Source organism: Euprymna scolopes, chromosome 33, assembly GCF_053919585.1.
Source record: "Euprymna scolopes isolate OS-2025 chromosome 33, ASM5391958v1, whole genome shotgun sequence".
NCBI lineage: Eukaryota > Metazoa > Mollusca > Cephalopoda > Sepiida > Sepiolidae > Euprymna > Euprymna scolopes.
In genome coordinates, this window is record NC_136514.1 from 10,668,485 (window position 1) to 10,689,374 (window position 20,890).

The window sequence follows — 20,890 nt, forward strand, 5'->3', positions numbered from 1 at the left end:
TCTCTGTTTTTTCGTTATTTTCATGGAAAGTGTCCGACTGAGCTTCAATTTATGGTACCCTCTCGCCAAACTTTTTCAAGAAACACTTGTCTAGCTGAAAACACTATCAATAATTCCCCTCACTCTTTATCTGTGCTTAAACCTAAACGTAGATCTCATTGAACAAAGCTTCTTTCTTAAAAGTGCACGCCTGTCGAATTGCCTTCCGTTTTCCTGCTGTCCAGCTGACTACAATATGATTGTCTTCAAGTCCAACGTAAACAAGTTCTTGATAAGCTGTTCCACTTGTTAATAAATTTACCGAATTTCCATTACTAACGATTACTATATTGTCCAATTGACTACTGTCCACTCTTAACTCTTATCCTCTAGTGGTCTATGGGCCTTGATAGGTGGTGATGCCTATGTAAAAAAAAGACCATAATATGTAAAATCTAAAAGAGTTGATGTGCCGTAACGTGAACACGTGACGAACGTTTATATGAACCTTCTATCATATTACAAACAGACAGATTTGAAAGATATACGATGTGTCTTCAGATTCCTAGCACTTTTCGTATTAACACTTCTATTGATAGTAGACGCAGGAAACTCTAGTTCCCATCGAAGTAATCATTTTCGACTGCAATGCACTTGTTCTACTGTTCCAACAGCTTCTGGAAAGCTCGATGAATGTAACGTCCACAGCCGGCACATTCTCGTCTTTGTGTTAGCGTTTTGTGTGGGCCTTTTTCCTCTCAATTGCCTCATAACGACTGCCTCTAAGGTTTTCTTTAAGCTTAAGGAATAACCAATTATGAAAGGGAATAAGTTCTGGACTATAGGGATTCTGCGCATGTGTCTTGGTATCCATCTTTGTCAAATAGTCTGTGACAAGGATGGAGTTGTGGGCCGCACTCTTTGAACAGACTTCGCATAAATCTTCCATCGCGAAGTTTCAGTTCCTCGCGAATAATTGTGTGTATAATCCCCTTACTGACATCAAACTGTACACTTCCGTATTCATGAAATTCTTTATTTGACCAATCAAGTCTGGTGTTCTGTCTTCCTTAATCCTCTCACGCCTCTTCTTATCCTTCACCGATTCCTTGTACTACTTGAATCCCCTATACTACTTGGAAACTGATGCTCGATTCATATAATATCTTCCAAAAGAAGTCTGAAGCATTCCATAAGATTTGTGGTATTTTTCTAAGTTTAAAGCACTATTTTATTGCGTATCGTTCTTCTAATGTGTTCCACATCAAGATTGGATTTTGTTTAATTTACCTGGTGTGACAAGCAAGCTTTAGTTGAGTGTATTCCAATTACTGCTGTATCTGTTCATTTGGACAGGAAATCATAAAAATGAGTCAGCAATCTCATAAGATGTACAGCAATAACATATTGAATTTTCAAGAGTCTACATCAATTTTCAATGCTTATGCATCAAAATCTGGAATGTTATTGAAGGCACCTTGTATGTTTGGTGTTAGTAACAATTTCTTGGTGAAGACTGATCAGGAGATGACTTTTTGTAGTAAGACAATGCTCTGAAAAACATCTCTGTACCCATGTAATAGACAATGTTATGAAAAACATCTCTGTACCCATGTAATAGACAAACCAGTTTCATAGGTTACAGTCAGGATTGATTACTCTTTTTGACTTCCAGTTTCAGCTCTGTGGATGGGGCAACGTTGACAATGAAGATATGATCCCTTTTGATTAATAATTATCTTTCTGTCAGGTAAGAAAATGCCTCCCCTTTCCTACAGTAAAAATGGCTATCTTTCAACTTGACTCCGAATAATAATCCAGTGACCTGAAAATCGCAAACTGGAAGTAAAAAAAAACAAATGTTTCGTTATTAGCTGTTGTTCTGTAACGAAACAGTGAAAAATAGAGGAACGAAATGAATAAAAATCGGGCATTTTTTCTTTTTAATAAAAGCATTTATTTCCATCTTCCGTCTTGGCAATGCTTACAAAAAAGTCTCTCGCTGCCACATGTTCATCTAACATGGTAGCGTTTCTGTTTCTTCCGACCGCACGCTAGCCACAGCTGGCCCATTCTCGTCTTCACTTTACAAGTCCGTATCTTTCGGTTTCGACTTCCTTTCTCCTGGACCACGTGGTGTTCTCAGACGCAAGTCGCAGCACACTTGTAAATTTGCATACGTGTTCAAACGCTGCACCTGCTGCTAATACAGTCGCTCGCCATCCAACTATCCGCCGTAGCTGATATTTTCATACGCGCTCATATGCGCTCTTTTCCAGTTCCAAGTCCCGTAGTAAATGTTTCTTTGTGAATTGTTGACTATTTCCCTATTTCCAGCAATAAACAATATAACACCGGACACACTAGATCTGCTATTTTACATCATGGCCTTATCTACTGCTCATCTGATTTCTTATCGTACTATTTATCCAAATTGTTCAAATGCATGTCTCATGGCGTACACTTACGTAGCATTTACATGTTGAAAGAGACATTTCCTGTCTAGATACACGCAGTCTCTTTCGTAATAATAAATTGTTATTTGGTTGGGGAAAACCAGGGCACCAAAACTCCCGCATGAACACATAAGCGATTATTACTGCACATCTGTAACCTGCTGATTTCTGCCCAAATCTCAATGCACACCAGATGCAATGGTTCAAGATGAGACTTTAATGCCGGCGAACATGATATTTCACATAGCCTTTTGTTTTGTTCATCGTCATAGTGATAATAAACGTAAAATAAACTAATGACAAACTGGAGTTATATTACGCTAGCTTGTCGCCCGCCGTTGCCCAAAGGATATACAAGTGATAAGTGGTCGCTTCTAAATGGCCATACCTTCCATTCCTGTGCTTCCTAAATATGATTCGCTGACTGGCCCTAGGCCAGCTGTATTGAAAACTTGTACGGTTACCCAAAAGTAACCATTTGGTATTAAACCAATGACCAAAACTTCCTGTAAATCAGAGCCGTAAAAAGATTGCGAGTACTTCAGTGGGTTTTCTGGATCAAGGTCCCTATCGTACCAGTTAACCTGTGAAATAGAGAAATTATGTTTTTTTTTTTTAAATAAAATAATGAAAAAAAACAAATTTAATGATAAAAACGTAATAAATTAATGAAACTAGTAAAAAAATATATAAATAAATAAAATATAATAATTACTATAATTGTAATGACAATACTTAGTTAGAAAGAAGACAATACTAGTAAGCAAATTAATAAAAGTAAAATCTAATATACAAAAGATATATGAGTGTTTGTCTGTCACCATATTTTCAAACTCTATCTCCCCGAAACGAAATTCCGCCGAGCTGCGCTAGGAACCTCAATTGATTGGCTTTTTTACAGACCGTTCTTTTTTTTGGGGGGGTTAGCCGATAAAAATAGATTTTATGGGGTCAAAACTGGGTTATTATTGCAAAAATCATCATACATATTGTACATTCATCTTAGTTTATTTTTAATTTTTAATCGGTTCATATAGGTGTCACATTGGTACAGTGGTAACGTCACCAGCTTTGAATGTTTTCTTTTCGATTCTAGCAGATGGTACCCAAATATTTTTATTACTTTTGAAATAACGACTGTAATAATATATACGAATCTGCACGAATAAAAAAATATCATATTTAAGCGTATTTTACAGCCAGGCAAAGTCCCCACCCCACCCCGCCAGTAAAAATTTAAATAAGTACATAATCGAATATGTTAAATAATAATTAAAATGGATAAACAAAAAAATTGATTATATATGTGTGCGTGCACATATATATATATATATATATATATATATATATATATATATATATATATATATATATTCCTCCCCCAATTTTTGGTCTAAATACATGAAATTTTAGATGTAGTTTACTTAGACGTGGATCAAACTATTTTATTTGGTTTGAGCCTCCCCCCATAAATGTAAAGTGGACAAAATTTGGGTCAATTGACCTCTGAGGTCGCTACCAAATTACTCAGTCAATTTTTTGTCTAACCATATAAAATTTTAGATACTGTTTATTCAGACATGGGACCAGCCTTTAGTCGAGAATTTGGCTACCAAGAGATCAAAGTTCAAAAGATTTGATCTTTGCGGTCTCTAGCAAACTAGTCAGCCAATTTTGGGTCTAGACATTTGAAATTTTACGTTATATATATATATATATGCACATAAAGTTATGAATAGTAAATAAGGCCGAGCAAAGCCGGTTGGAACTGCTGATGTATATATATATATATATATATATATATATATATATATATATATATATATATATAATATTAAATAAAAGATGAGGAATAAAAGTAAAATAACATTACTATGTCATCAACGCAATACGGAAAAATTAAACGGAAATTTTAGAGAAAACCTCTTCAGGTGACGGCATTTAGAAACTAAATTATCATCAGATTTATTAACATATTCTTTGTCTTGAAACCTTAAACTAAAGACTTCGCTGGAACTTGTATTATTTATATCATTTTACTATAATATTATTTTATATTTTTGAACTTATTTTGAATACCTTTTTGAACATTTTCTCGTTTTCTTCACTTCAAGATAGTTGCATTTTTATTTATCTACTATTTATCAGTTGATATATATATATATATATATATATATACTTCATATCCCCTATTTACTATTTCTATCACGCTCTTTGTCTCCACTTTCTCTTCTATCTCCCTTTTTCTTTCTCCTTTTTTATTGGCTCTTATTTAATGATCCTAATTATGTCATAGTAATTTTTTTTTACACAGTGATCACCACTTATCAAGGCCCGGAAGCCACTCAGGGATAAGGATTATTGCAAGTACATTACGTTAGTGTGGAGATTTGATGAAGTGTTTACTTAAGGGGGCGGTTCATTAGGAATTTATTATTTAAAAAGATATTACTTACATATGTACTACCTCATTTCATTTCATTTCTAAATGACATTAAGCCAATTCTTTCTCTAATTGCATTTTGTTTAATTCTGACCCTTCTTCTCTTCTGATGAGAAGCATTTAGCTTCGAGATGCCATGGCCTTAAAAGTTGTTTTCCTTAATTTTCCCCTTAACGTTTCCTTATTGTTCTGATGATATAATGAAGTTTCATATAACTTTTAATCCGTATCTTTCATATGATATAGTTTTGCTCCCCCTTGAGAGCCTTTCTTATCTTGATAAGTTTGTTGTGTTTGAGATTTACTAATTGATAAAATAGTTATATATATATATATATATATATATATATATATATATATATATATATATATATATATTTAAGGACATTTGAACGCATTTAGCATGCAGGTCACCCCTTTTCAATAATTCGGCACTTTTCATATTTCTTTGGTGTGCAGCAATGAACCCTCCAAAGGTACACAGAAACAGTTATCCATTGCGCTTTACTGCTATTAAATTCTTCAAATGGTTTTGAAATATCAAATAGATCTAAATTTTCTCTGAAACATTCTGTAAAGGATGCTTACTTGATATCCTGCAATTTTTCCATTCATAAAATGCCGGTTATTCTTGACTGGTGTCCAAGACACAACCATGGCTGTCGAGTTGTACGTGTCAGCGAAGACGTCCGAAGGCACTCCGATGGGCACTGAAAGACAAGAAAAAGCGTTTTTATAAAGAGATTGACGCTAATTAACTAGAATGCAATATACAATATCTTACTGTAGAAGGCTAATTCCAATTCTTATCAAAGTCCATTACATTATGTGGTTCTAGAAATTTTTCAAATTAATGGTTTCATTTACAGGACTGTTGAAATAAAATAAAATAAAGGGAATCGTGTTTATTTGCTATCCAGTGATTTTGGACTAAATGTAATGCAAATCTAAAATGTTTGAATTTTTATATTTTTCATAATACATCTCTTTAAATCCGGTAAAATACTCCACAGAAACTGAAAATTGAGGAATATTTATTAATTGATTTCTAAAACTGATTGTTATATTGTAAAAATTTCTCCCAAATCGGAAGTATCTTCCTTTTCAGAAAAGACTCCTCTGTTTTGACCGTTTAACTTAAACTAAATTAAACTAAATATAATTCACTTACATGCGTTTACGCATAGCAAATGTGATTCAAATTTAATAATAATCGGTTAATTAGTTTCGTAGTGAATAATCTGCCAACAAATATGTGAACATACGCACATAAATAGCTTTATATAGTAGAGATATTTTACTTTGTTTAGTTTGAAAGATTTTAAAAGAATCTGATACTCACTGCCTTCAGCTGAATAAACGTTCGATATTGTCGAATTTGGTCCAAGTCCACGATCATTATACGCCTGTACTTTGACTTCGTATTCGATGTAATATTTCCGGCCCACAAAGGCGTAAAATTCCCCAATTTTACCAACGAAGGTTTTCTGTAAAACAAAATAATATAATTGAATAAACATTTATTTTTAAGTTACCTAAATGAACTATAATTTATTCAGTTCAGTCGATATAATCTTTCTTCAAAATGTATTTTGTCAAACTCAGAAATCTTTCTAAACCGAGGTATCTTTTTTGTCGAACTCGGGAATCTACAGGAAAGTGGGAACTGAACTAAATTTTACCGAGTACTTTATCGCGTGGCGTAGTGAAAAAGTGCTTGGTAAAATTCAGTTTGTAACGGTACACTGCTGTGAAGATCAAAGGTTCAATCCTCAGTGCGAGCAACACTCAAAATGCAATTGCGTATTACTTAGGATTTCTACCGAGCCATCGCTTATGGAACAAAAGTATGCTGCAGTATTATATAATGGATTCTGTTGGAAATTCCCTGCAGATTCTCAAGTTTGACAGAAAGATTTTTTATTTCGACAGAAATATTCCCGGGTTCAACAAGATACGCGCAAAGAAAGTTGGAAATTACATTGATCGAAACGTTTTCAAAATGTCAATCAAGATGAGAGTAATAAGTTGAATAACCCAAATAATCAATAATCTAAAAATCAAAGACGTGATCTATGATTTTTTTCCAAAGGGGTCACCACATATCAAGGTCAAAAAGCTACTCGAGAATAAGGGTTAACGTGTGTATTTTAGTCATTGTGGTAATTTGGTAAAATAAGATTATGAATATGAAGATGGTTCAATAAGAACTTGTTACATTGTGCCTGAAGACGACGATATTGTAGTCAACTGGAAAGCAGACAAGTGGAACAGATTTCCACGGGTGGGAAGTTCTAGGAAATAAGCTTTGTTCATGGAATCCATGTGTAGGTTTAGGCACCGATTGAGAATGGGGTAATTTATTGATAGTGGTTTTGGCTAGGCGAGTGTTTTTTTTTTAAGCTTAGCGAGGGGAGGAGGCAGAGATTGGAGCTCAGTCGAACACTAAAATAAAAAGATATCATAAAAATATCAATAGAGCAGAGACAGCTTCGCAATGTCTTTTCTGTGGGGGAAAAAGTTCAAGAGAAGAAAAAGAGCACCGCTTAGTAGATTACGAAGTCTGTTTTGAAAGTGTCAAGGCAGGATAGGATTATTCGAGCAACTACTGCCTTGATGTGGCAACAGTACTCCGTCCTAGGACATACTTGGCTCTTATACAAGTTTAGAATTGCATCAGAAGTGAGATATCTACTGGCGCTGTAGAATGATCCAACTATTTTTTCCAAGCGACCTTGGCAATGGATTTGATGTATATGATCAGGAATATCTGTAGTACGTAATCTAAGATAATTTATGTGTGAATACCATTCTTTTAACATTACATGGCAAGAGATAATTCTATGATGTATTGAACGTTATGATGTTAAGGTAACTCACTCGAAGCAAGTACATTTCCACTGAGACCTAAGGGTCTGCTTGTAATTAAGACCATAGCAATAACGCTATCCTAAATGACTAGTTATGAACATGTTTGCTCACATTAGATTAATATTTCTGCATGATCGTACGTACAGGGAAACCAGTTAGTTGTTCAAGGAAATAAACTATAAGAATAGAAAGCCCTGTTGCACACACACACATGCGCACACACACGTGCATATATATATATATATATATATATATATATATATATATATATATATATATATATATATTGATTGATTGATTGATTGTTGGAGAGCTATTGGCTACACATTAGCAAACGTGTTTCAATGACCCCCTAGCAGGGAAAATAACCTCATCAGGCCAAAAACCATCCACGAAACTTTCAATATTGATAGGTTCATAGGGAAGTAAAAGAGGTGTGGTTAATGCATTGGTAGAGAGAGACAGAGAGCGGCAGGCAGTGTGTGTGTGTGTGAGAGAGAGAGAGAGAGGAAAAGAGGGAGATCAATAAATAGATAGAGAGATAGATATAAAGAGAGAGAGAGAGAGAGAGAGAGAGACGAACGGGAGTAGAGGTCTACTTAATAGAGTACAAGTAACACAATCGCCAATAAACGAGTATATAAACACGAGCGATTTTCCAGCCCATTTCCGTCAGCCAACAACGGAACGAAATCGTCACAAAATACACTTGAGACCGAAAGAAGGAGACTGAAATTCGTTAGACACGTCTTTTAAAGAGTCTCTTCAACTATAAAAAAAATAGACGTGATTGAATTACTACACCATCACAAATAAATGATCATCAAGGGTTTGGATATCAGCCTATTAAAGATTTGTAACCTTGAAAAGAGCTGCAAATTCCAGCCAAGACATATACACATACTTTGTTGTTGTTGTTGTTGTTGTTGTTGTCCGCTTTATGCCATGCCAACCGTTTACCTCTCTCCTCTTTGGATAAGGTATTGTCGTAAAATGATTTCACGCGACGCTTAATTAGCGTTAATGTGAAGCTTTCTGTTTGTAAATAAACAAGCTGGTCGAGTATTGTAAAAGCGATGGGCGAGTTTCTATAAATGGACATTGATGAGGTCGTTTACGAGCACAAATTCCTGGAACATAGGGTAGAACTATCGACGACCAACTTGATGGTTGTAGGTTCAATTCTGTCTAGAAATGGGTTCTAGCCTAGCCGCAATGATGAGCTGTGATACAGCGTAACAATACTGTATGTGGATAACTATATATATTTTACATGGGAATAACCACTTATATTCGAGTGGCACAAAGACCACTCGAGTATAAGGGTTAATGAGTGTATCGTAGTTTCTGAGTCAACAGCTTATTAATAGTTAGGGGTAGAAATGGATTATTTAGGGGGCGGTTCAAGAGGAACAGAGTACTACATGCAAGCAGTTCTAGAAAAAAGCTCTGTTCATAGAATTTGCATTTAGATGTATGCACAGAGAGAGTGGGGGGAAATTATTGATAGTGGCTGTAGGTAAACGAGTGCTTTTTATACAATTTTGGCAAGATGTGAACCAAAGATTGAAGATCAGGCGAGCACTTGCTATGGAAATAATGATAGAGCAGAGACAGGTGACATTCTGACGACGTTTAGCTATATGTAATCTCGCGGTTTCTTCAGTTGCGCCTTGTCGAATTCGAAAATCATTATGTCAAATTCCGGAAACTATAATGAATTTCAAATTGAATCCTTTCTTAATTCATGGGGATAGCCTGCTATCGCTGCATTAGTCATAACAGGGTAGAAGACTTAAGATATTCGCAACTATATTTCCAAAGGTTCAACACTAAGTACACGCGATACTAAACAATAATGAATATTATTAATAAAATCATAGTTGGATTTAACCAACTGCTGTGAATAAAACTTGTTTGAAACTCAAGTGATTGATATTTTCTAAAATTATATAAACTCGTAGCTCTTATATATATATATATATATATATATATATATATATATATATATATATATATATATATATATGGCATGTATATGTACCTGTGGCCGTTTCTTTTAAGTATATATGTGTACGTGCGCATGTGTGTACCCGTGGCCGCGACCGCTCTCTGACCCTCTCCAAACAATTAACAACAAAATAAAAACTAAAAATAAATAAACCGAATCATAGCCCCCCTCCCCGCCTCCAAACATAAGCGAACACCCAACAGCTCAAGACATACTTAACAAGAAATCACACCACCAACGAGACGCTAAAAACTTTAACCCTAAGACTCGAATTTTAAAGTACCCCCCTCCCTCCACCCCCACATATTCCCCTTCCCCTCATGTATCCCTATGCCCTCAGCCACACCAGAAATGAACCTCCCCACAAGTTCCTTAAACGCACAAAACTAAAACATTATCGACATACCAAACGCCTCCCACCTTCCCTCCTTGTTCCCTTCCTCTCTTCCTCTTCCGCCCTCCTCGCACCCTCCCCCTTCCACTCTTTCATCCCAAAATAGCGAACATTTCTGTAAAAGTCTGAGGACGCTACAGACGGCCAAAAAAAAAAGGGCCATGTAGCCGAAACAATAATGTAACTTAACAGAAAGATACTGTAATAAAAAATAAAACGTATATATATGTATATATATATGTGTGTGTGTGTGTGTGAGTGCGTGCGTGTGCTTGTGTGTGTGTATACTATAGATGCCCAACGACAAGAGTTCATGCCTATATTTTATTCTACCAAAATACTTTAAAATGTCAACTGAAGCTTAGGGGATATTTATTGTCTTGAATGTTTGAGGTGAGAGTTTATTATTCCTATTACCTGGATTCTTCCGCAAGGACTCCTGATGCAGTGGATAAGTACTTGGTAATTTAGTTGTAAGTTACACTCTTTTCGAGACTAAATATTCAATTATCAGTGCAATTAAAATAAACTTCCAAAATGCTTAGGACTTCTACCCAGTAATTGCTGACGAAACGTGTGCATGCCGCCCCCCAATGGATTAAATAAAGGGTTCCAAAAAAAATCCTTAGTTCAACAGAAAGAAGTTGGATTTCCGCAAGATACATCCGGAGGAAGTGGAAGGTTACATCGACTAAAACACTGTGAAAATAACACTTAATATGAGAACAGTAGCCGGCAGAATCCAAATAATATGAGAAATTAAAATATTTCTAATACTGTACAGTTGTGCATGAAAAATGCAAGAAACCACAATTAATTCAGGCTTACAAAGTTGAAATGGGGAAACCTCAGATGTAACTTCTTTGATTTTTTATTCGAAAAAAAAAATGAGGTAAATCCGTATGCACGTGCGCTTGCAACCAATTTTTTCTCACCATCTTCAAATCAAGATGAATTTCGACCATAGAAAATCCCAAGCCGAGTTAGACAAAAGAGTATCGGTTCAGTTTTCTGGTTCGTCCATTAATAAGATAAAGATAAACGCCGTGGAAACGGCAAGCGGTTGTTAAAACAAATTTGAAAAGAAAATACTCTTGTCTGCACGCGAATCATTCCGCATCTGATTGCGTTGAGATAAGAGAACATCTGTAGCACACAAACATACTTATCTAAAACGTGTTTGGTTTATCTGTTTTTGACGTATCTACCCTTTTTGTGTTAGGTAAGCTTTGTGGTGCAATCGATTGTGAGCCTATCCCAAACGTTAGAAAGTAAAAAAGAAAACAAAAAAAAAAGAAAAAAAAGGGAAAATTATGTTTCTTTTTTTTGAATTGGAAATAAGATTATCAGAACAAAATCATCAAGGCACACAAAGAAGGAGCTTAGGTGGGATTGTCAGTTAATACATGATGACAAACCGGAACGAATATCGATATATTTTAGAGGGAGTTTTAGGTGTGTTAATGAGTTTTACGACAGTTAACGACGGTCCTGAGCCTACGACGGTTAGCGATAGTCCAGTTGTCTATTGGACACAGTTGAGAACAGCTTTAAGCTGGAAACTGTGGAAGGGTGATCATGGCTTGAACGAGATAGGGTAATGAATAGATCAACCGCTTGCTGAACACAATCTTAACAGTGCAGAGTATCGATGGTGTCACACACACACCCAGAGTGCCGGTAATATTTACAAAAAATGTCGGAGTCTATGTTTTCTTTAGAGTTTTGTGTGATATCTTTAATTGCATTTTCACCCCAAACAAGGCACAGTGCCACTTTGATGTAGGGGGCTACTATCTGGGACATAATTTGCAGGATTTTAATGATTGTCGGGTTTGTCGGGTGTATTTACGTCGAGGGGTACAAGGGCCTGTAGATTATCAGAGCATCCACCATTAAAATACTTGTAGAACAGGCAGAGGATGAAACTTGGATGACAGTTCAGGACGTATCAGGTTGGCGACTCTCTTTTACACCCTGTCAGGGAGCGAGTGGCTAGTAGTAGATGCACCAACCCAAATATGACAACAAATACTCCATACATGGGCGAATGGTGGATTTGTAGAAACACAGGATACTTTCAAGCGCAAGTAACTTTCTAGCACGGTAGAGAGAGAGCCTACCTTCCTCGCAGCGGCCCTGATCATGCTCTCAATTTATCTGTTCCAACTCATGTTCCCTGTGAAAGTTCCCTATGAAGTCTAGGAATACTTTCAGGTAATATGTCTTTTGGTGGTTGTAATTATTTAAGGAAACAAGCTTAGTCTTGGCAGCATTGGATGTGACCATCCATTTTTGTACCCATTCCACTACAGATTGGGGGTTTTCCTCTAGTTTTTCTGTGATTTCCTTAGCAATGTGTTCATTTGTTTTCCTCTCATGCCTGTTATAGAGCGTTGTATCATCAGTAAGCATATCCATCTCGGAGACAATTTTATCAGGGAGGTCATTTATGAATATTAGAAATAATGAAGGTTCAACAATAAGGATAGACCCTTGAGTTACACCCGCATCTATATATATATATATATATATATATATATATATATGTGTGTGTGTGTGTGTGTGTGTGTGTGTGTGTGTGTGTGTGTGTGTGTGTGTACACAAGGGTTGGACACAATAATAGAAATAGCTTGTTGAAGCAGTGATGTAAGCTTATGAAGCTCTCGGCGAGCAGTTTTTGTTGAAATGGGATTATTCAGAGGATTGCTATGCTCTGCTCTAATTTTGGGTGCCGTGGTTTTCTGCCTTTTCTCTACCATCCTAACAAAGCCTTTACGTTTTTTGTGATCTGATCAGACGGCCTAGGTTTTCTTACACAATTTTGTTTAAGGAAAGATGTATCCCTTTCTTTCTCATAAGCTGTTATCACCTTCGGGAGATTTCTTTTCGACACATTCACTATCACAGCCTCTTTCGTTAAAAGAATACCTGTCGCCTGAGCACCAACAATCTGACCTATGTTGAAATCTGAAAGATATGGTATTTTAATTTCTCTTACTAATATGCACTGTATATATATATATATATATATATATATATATATATATATATATATATATATATATATATATTTAACCAATTATCAAGGACAACAATTTTCTTAAAGAAAAAATGCAACTGACTTTTTCTTAATTTTTATAGTTGTTTTAAAATTGATGTAACATTTACAAAGCGTTTCCATTATTTTCTTCAACCCTTGCATGTACAAAAGAAAGAAAAAAATAAACAAAGCAATATTAAAACCCCAACAATGAATAATTCACATTAAGTATGTGAGAGATTTCCCGGATTCTGTGAACTATGCATGAATTAGGACAGGTTTAAAGTATCTCTTGTTTGCTAAACTTTATGGCCCTGTAAGTAGGGTCCAAAAGAAAGTTCAAGTATCTGGCTTCATAATTCGGCCACAACAAAGATGAGTCAGACACTTAACAGCAGGAACTAAAATAAGAATGCAATAGTTTTTAATTTATACGTTCGTATCAACTTCCGGATACTAAATCCAAAGTACGACTTAAATAAAGAAAATAAAATATAATTAGTGTATATATATATATATAAAGTATAATTAGTGTGTATATATAAAGTATAATTAGTGTGTATATATAAATCATAATTAGTGTGTATAGTTATAGTATTCCTACAAGAAATCTACAAAAATACCGTATAAATTCAAATCGTATAGACTTCCCCTACTTTTGCAGGCGATATATCCCTATTTCTACTCTTATATAAGAGGAACTTTGTATGTGGGAGTTTGTTCCCTATAGAGGTCTAAACAGCCAGATCGTTTTTGTTTTAATTTCACACAAATATATTTATGTGCCTGGCAGTGTTCTTAGATATGTTTTGTATCGGAATGTCTTCGATAAATACCGATAATCAAGAACTGAAAAAAATTGAAGAAAGAAGGAACAGGCTATTTATATTTTGATTAACCTTAACGCCGTATACAGCCTAACATCACAAGTTTATTTGAGAACTTTAATTACCGCATGAGCAGAAAGGTCCGGCATATAAAATTAATAGTAGGTTTCTTGATGTGACAAGGGTTTGTCCGAATTGAATGTTTCTTTTTAGAGCATAATTTAACAATAATACTTGACTATTGAATTTTAAACCTTAATTCAAGCCATTTTATAAAAATACTTTTATAAAACCGACAGTGTGTTTTCTACAGTGCAATGTAAGCTATAATGTGTTGTAGACTAAATAACTGCAAGAAAGCGGGTTAAGCTTCCATCCCGGTAGCCTCGCAGTGGGTCCAACACTAGAGCAGGCCATCAATCAATTTGATTGAAAAAGGGGCGATTTTACTGATTCCGATAACAATAAATTGTAGGAGGGTGAAATATTAATTGATCAACATTCATTCCCTCATAACGTTTGGTCTCGTTCTTAGCGTACACACACACACACACACACACACACACACACACACACACACACACACACACACATATATATATATATATATACATACATACATACATACATATATATACATATGTATATATATATGTATGTATATATGTATATACTGAAGAATCCCGAAAGGATGAAACACTAGTGTCTGTAGGTATTTAATTATTATAGTAAAAAAATAATTATGACAGCCCCTTTAAGAAATTCGTTTCTTATCGTTGAGCACTTTCAGTTGAATTAAAAGTCGGTCAATTTAGCTCTTATGCGTAGATCATCGTATAACGATTTGATCACTGTCTGTCTGACGTAATGAACATTTAAATTAAAATGTTTAAAATTCAACGCTATTTCACACGGTTAATGGTAGCTGAATGGATACCGCCTCCGCTAATCGAGCGGGGTTCGAATCCTCCGACTGGTAGTAATCGTGACACCCTGCACTGAAGAATCCCGAAAGGATGAAACACTAGTGTCTGTAGGTATTTAATTATTATAGTAAAAAAATAATTATATATATATACATATATATATATATATATATATATATATATATATATATATATATATATATATATATGGGGAGGGTGCATATGAAGATTGCAGTCTTTATTCTTATTTTTTGGCCAGTTTTCTTTTTATTAACAATTTTCTTAACCAATTTCTTTTTTCATTCCAAGAAAAATAAATTTGTCTCTAATCAGCCATTTTTGTCGACATCCCGCTATTTAACGAAACGTGTGTAAGACGTACTTCGTAAAAATATGAATAAAATTTTATGAGTGCGAATTAAATGCCTCTTTTAAATTGGAATGCTTACAAACATACACACGCGCACACACGCCCACACACTATTTATTTTTTTGCGTTGATGTTATTATTAGTTGTAATAGTTCACCATTAATATCTTTCGTTACGGAAAAGAATGATAATCTGCTACTAATAGTATCAACAGCTACCATTACAAAAATGATGGTCATAATAATAATTATAATAATTATAATAATTATAATTCATAAACACATACAGGCACAAAATAATATTCTAATATAAAAACATGTTTTTTTGGGTTTTTTTTACACAGTGATCACATCAAGGCCCAGAAGCCACTCAGGGATAAGGGTTATTGCAAGTACATTACGTTAGTGTGGAGATTTGATGAAGTGTTTACTTAAGGGGGCGGGTCATTAGGAATTTGTTAACATTGGACTTGAAGACATCCAAGTTGTAGTCCGGTGGGAAGCAGGCAGACGGAACAGAGTTCCACAGGCGTGCACTTATAAGAAAGAAGCTTTGTTCATGGAATCCGCGTTTTGATTTAGGCACAGATATAGAGTGGGTAAATTTTTCACAGTGGATTCAGCTAGACGGGTGTTTTTCGTGAAGGATTGGCGAGGGGGGACTAGAGATTGGAGTTCAGACGAGCACCTGCCATGGAAATAACGATAAAACAAGGATATGCTCGCAACGTCTCTTCTGTGGGAGAGAGGTTGCAGGGTAGAGAAAAGGTCATCCCCCACTAAGTCACGAAGTCTATTTTGTACTCTGTCAAGGCAGGATAGGTTGTTTTTAGCAGCTCCTGCCCAGATAGGGCAACAGTATTCCATCCTTGGACGTACTTGGCTTTTATATAGATAGAGAATTGCATCAGTAGTGAGATATCTTCTGGAGCGGTAGAAGGATCCCACCATCTTTCCAGCGACCTTGGCAACAGACTTGATGTACGTGTTCCATTTCAGATCAGGAGTAAAGGTCAAACCCAGAAGCTTGTCAAAACACGGGGCCTCACCCAGACGAGAGCCATCAATCACCATTGATGCCAGATGGGGATCAGAGCGTTAATGATGTAAGGATAGGAGTTTGGTTTTGGATGCATTAAAGGTAACCAGCCATCTCTTCCCCCACTGAACCACGCGCTCGAGATCAGAGGAGAGAGAATCAGAGAAAACTTTGTCATTTACAGCCTTTGATGTGTTGCCGTAGATGGTCGTGTCATCAGCATAGATGTCAACGAATGATTTAAGTATGTGTTTAGGGAGGTCATTGATGTAGATCAGGAAGAGAGTTGGGCCTAGGATTGACCCCTGAGGGACTCCAGCATTTATATTGCAGGCCTCCGACTTTTGTCCATCTACCACTACTCTTATGAGCCTATCGGAGAGAAATGATTTAATGATTGAGAAAACATTTCCAGTTATACCGTAGCTGGAAATCTTGTGAAGTAGACCCTTATGCCATACCTTGTCGAAGGCCTTTGATATGTCAAGAGCAATTGCCCTAGAAAGGAAGCCTTTGTCAAGAGATTCACTAATCCTGTGGGATATAACCGTCAGCACATCTGCGGTAGATCTTGCAGAGCGGAAACCATATTGTGTGTCACTAAGAAGGTTATTCCTGCTGAGGTGGTTGACTATTTCTCTATTTAATATGGATTCCAGCAACTTACTCATAACACACAGGAGACTTATTGGTCTGTACTGAGAGGGAGATGACTTATCACCTGAATTCTTAAATACAGGGCAAACTGATGAGGTCTTCCAGGGAGTCGGAAAGCACTTCTCCTTAAGGCAGCGCTTAAATAGTTTCGTAAGTATGGGATCAAGTTCTGGTTGAAGCTTTTTTAACACTATAATTGGGATGCCATCAGGGCCAGTTGCTTTACTGGAATCTAGGTTCTTGATTAGCTTGGCGACCTCATGCACGGATATTTGTATGTTACCTAGCTTGTTCTGTGTTATAGGAGGAAATATGGGGAGTTGATGGCCTTCGTCGCATAGGGTAGAATTAGCTGCAAAGTTCTTTGCAAATAGTTTGGCCTTGTCTGTCGCTGACGAGATGACCTCTGGTCCATTGATAATGGTTGGGATAGAACGCACACTTCTGTTCAGGATCCTATTTGTTATTTGCCAAAACTGGTGGGAACCAAGCCGCTGATCAGCTACCTTGGATTTAACAGACTGGGCATATAGCTCTCTTGCACTTTTTATTACTCTTTTACAGTGGTTGCTGGCAGTCCTGAAACAGCCTTAGTCTCAATGTAAATAAAAATCACAATTATAATTCGATCACAGAAATAAATAAATAAATCCTCACTAAAACAACAAAGGAACATTACGTGCGCTCATTGGTTACAAAAAATGAGTTTGAGAATGACTAAAAATTTGATTTTTTATATATATGTCTGGCTTGTGATCATTCTAGTCTATACAAAATGGACAGTCACTTAATTTGAAAATGAACACTTTTGTTTATTATAAGACTTTGTTTATTTACTATGTACATTTCAACGAAGTGTGTGGAGTTTATTGGCAGAGGGTTGGTCGCAGAATCCTGTGTCAATCTGTGTCTTGCTTCTGTCTATGCTTCGCTTTCTTTCTTTCTCCTCTTTTTATTGGTATCACTTCGGCCTATTAACCTTTTTCTGGCCAGCTTGTTTATTGCACTTTTGCTGGTTTTCGTCTGATCCGTGACCGATTAACTTCATGGATCTAGGTCGTTCTAGATCCCAAGCTTCCCATTGTTTCTCTTCCTGCTTGCCTGGTAGCAGCCTACGTCACCTTTCCTGAGATTGACCCATTGTTTCTTTTTCTGTTTCCCTGGATGCAGTCTAGGTCACCTTTTTTTGCCTGGACACAGTTCGCCCGCACCTCTCCTTAACAGATTGGCTGACTTGCAAACATGTTATCACGGAGCAACATCAATTCCACGCAATAGCCTGATGAATCCTCAAGACGACGAAATGCAGAAAATGCTATGTAACTTAATTGCTATATTTATTTCCAAAACATAACATCTACCTCTACTTACGTCTCGAACACTGTCTAAGAAAATACAACAAATATTAACATAAAATATTATGTAGATACGTAAAATAACATATATATCTAATTAAGAGCCATAAACAAGAACACCTACTGCTATGCATATATTCCTCCTCATTCCTAAAATGAGGGACGACTAGAATGTAAGGAAGACAATTACCTAAAAACAAAACTCGACCCACACATACACGTGCATCTACATATCTATAAACGTGAGAATTTGTGTACGAGAAGACAACTCTCAACCTATATACTCAAATTCTTGATCTATACTTGAAATTAGATATATAGGGTATTCAGACACGTGGAAAACTTTTGAATCGCTTTTCATCTGTATGAAAACTCTGCTAAGGGGATCAAATCGAAAAATTGATACTTGGGGGTCATCAGAATTTTATCTCTTTGTAAACTGTTTCATGACTGCACATGCGTAAGTCGTTTGCATAGCATCTTCTGTATGTTAAGGATAAGTACGTTCGAAAACACTTTTTAAGGGTCGGGGCGAGCTAGACTAATGGTTATCGTACTTGATTCACTGCCTTTAGGTTTTGGTTTCAATCTCAACGTAGGTATTTTTTAATTACAAGAAGTGTATTGTTTAGAAAAAAAAACTGGACAATTTTCTACAAAGTGGGATGGATTTTTTGCGAGCAATTTTTACAAGTCATTGTATGTGTTGGATTGCCAAATTTTAACGTTCCGAACTTCCGGTCACGTCATGGAGTAGCGGTAAGACGTCACATTTTCTTTCACTTTCTTTTTCGCCTTCGCGTCACCGATTCGAGCTTGCCTGCCTACTACCATTTTTTTTTTCGTTTTTTTTTTTTTGCTCAACACACACCTCACATCCGGGCAATGCCGGGCACCCAGGCTAGTTTTATTATGAAATAAAAAGACGTAGACAGATAACTATCGTATTCTTCAACGAAAATGCCATCATTGCAATGTGGAGAAATATATAAGATGATTCTAGTAAAAATTGTTTAAACAAAATGAGCGAGCTTTTAAAGGATGCACTCACAGACGACTGGCGCTCTTTGTACCCTGGAATAACCAATTAACGGAGGTAAATATTACGTCAAAATTTTAAAGTAAGATCTAATTTATAAAACTCACTATGTCTGTCTGTCTCTCTGTCACAATATTTTTCAACTCTATCTCTTCCGAAACTAAAAGTCGCAAAGCGTCGATAGGGGCGTCAAATGAATGGATTTTCTTTAGTCGACCGTTATTTCATGGGTCTTTAGCCGGTTAAAATAGTTATAGATTTTGTACATTCATCTTAGTTTATTTTTAATTTTTAATCAGTTCATATGCGTGTAACGTTAAAACAGTGAAAATGTAACCAGCTTTGAATGCGATAGTTTTGCGTTCGGTATCGATTTTAGCTGATGGCATCCAAATACTATTTTTTTTTCTTTTTACTTTTGAAATCACTACTCTATTGTAAGAAATCTGGACCAATTAAAATATCATATTTAAGCGTATTTTACGACCAGGCAAAGCTAATCAAGATATAATCCTCACCACACAAAGCAGAAATAAATGTACTGCAAGCTGATATATAGATTTTAGAGTTTTAATAAAAGAAGAAAACGTACTGGACAAAATATATAAAGATCAGACAAGAGAAAACGACTCGTGCCAATGGGTTCCCCTTTAATTTCTTTTATTGCCAATCCCCTTTAATTTCTTTTATTTACTGTTTTATTTACTGTTTTATTTAGGGGGTCATATTTTTTTGTTTTCATAATTTAACACCTCTCTCCTATTTCTTCATTTCTGACTTTTCTCCCTAAATATGGACACATTTTTCAAAAGAACAATTTCTAAGAAGATGGCTTTATCAGGAATGCCCTTTCAGCATTTGCTCTGATGCTGATCTGGGGATTTTCGTCGATAAAACGGAACACTCAGATGATGACATTTCATTAGGAGTGGATACTATATTAATAGTATTGTTATCAGAAATCATCCTCCCGTGAATTACCTGCTCCGTTCTTATAGGAATGAGTTAGTATTCATACGAGCGCATCAATGCAAAAAGTTAAGAAAACATATTCAAATGTAAATGTAAATATTTTAATTAATCTTTTCTTTTACTGAACTCCTTTTGCTTTTAGCTTGCCGGGAAGCAATTTCTAATGGCAAGAAATTTGTTTACAAATTAATTCCTTACAAACATCCGGGATATTGAATATTTTCATGATATTTTTGGATTGCTCAACTTATTCGTGGAATCCATTCTAATCCATACACGCCTGTGATTGCTGACGTCATAAATTGTTTGATTTTTTGCAATTTAATCCTCTTTATGTCTATTAAAAATGTCATTTAATTATAAAAAAGAGTTTTGTTTATTTTGCATATAGTCTTTAATTAATGCTAACCAATACTAGATTATTGAGCAATTTTAATCCTCTGATTAAAATCAATCGGCTAAAGATTATTCTTTATTTCAATCATTGCTCAAATGTTTGAGGATTAATA

General features: G+C 35.7%; 1 protein-coding gene across 2 annotated transcripts in view; it reads right to left on the minus strand.

Annotated features, from left to right (window-relative positions):
• Positions 1-20,890, minus strand: part of LOC145258140 (contactin-3-like) — a 527,582-nt gene that overhangs the window by 18,053 nt on the left and 488,639 nt on the right. For both annotated transcript variants that reach the window (XM_080115925.1, XM_080115924.1), the window contains exons 20-22: positions 6,221-6,365; positions 5,467-5,588; positions 2,824-3,019 (exon numbers count right to left, since the gene is read on the minus strand). In XM_080115925.1, the coding sequence (XP_079972051.1) occupies positions 2,824-3,019; positions 5,467-5,588; positions 6,221-6,365 (463 nt within the window). The remainder of the gene's footprint in view (positions 1-2,823; positions 3,020-5,466; positions 5,589-6,220; positions 6,366-20,890) is intronic.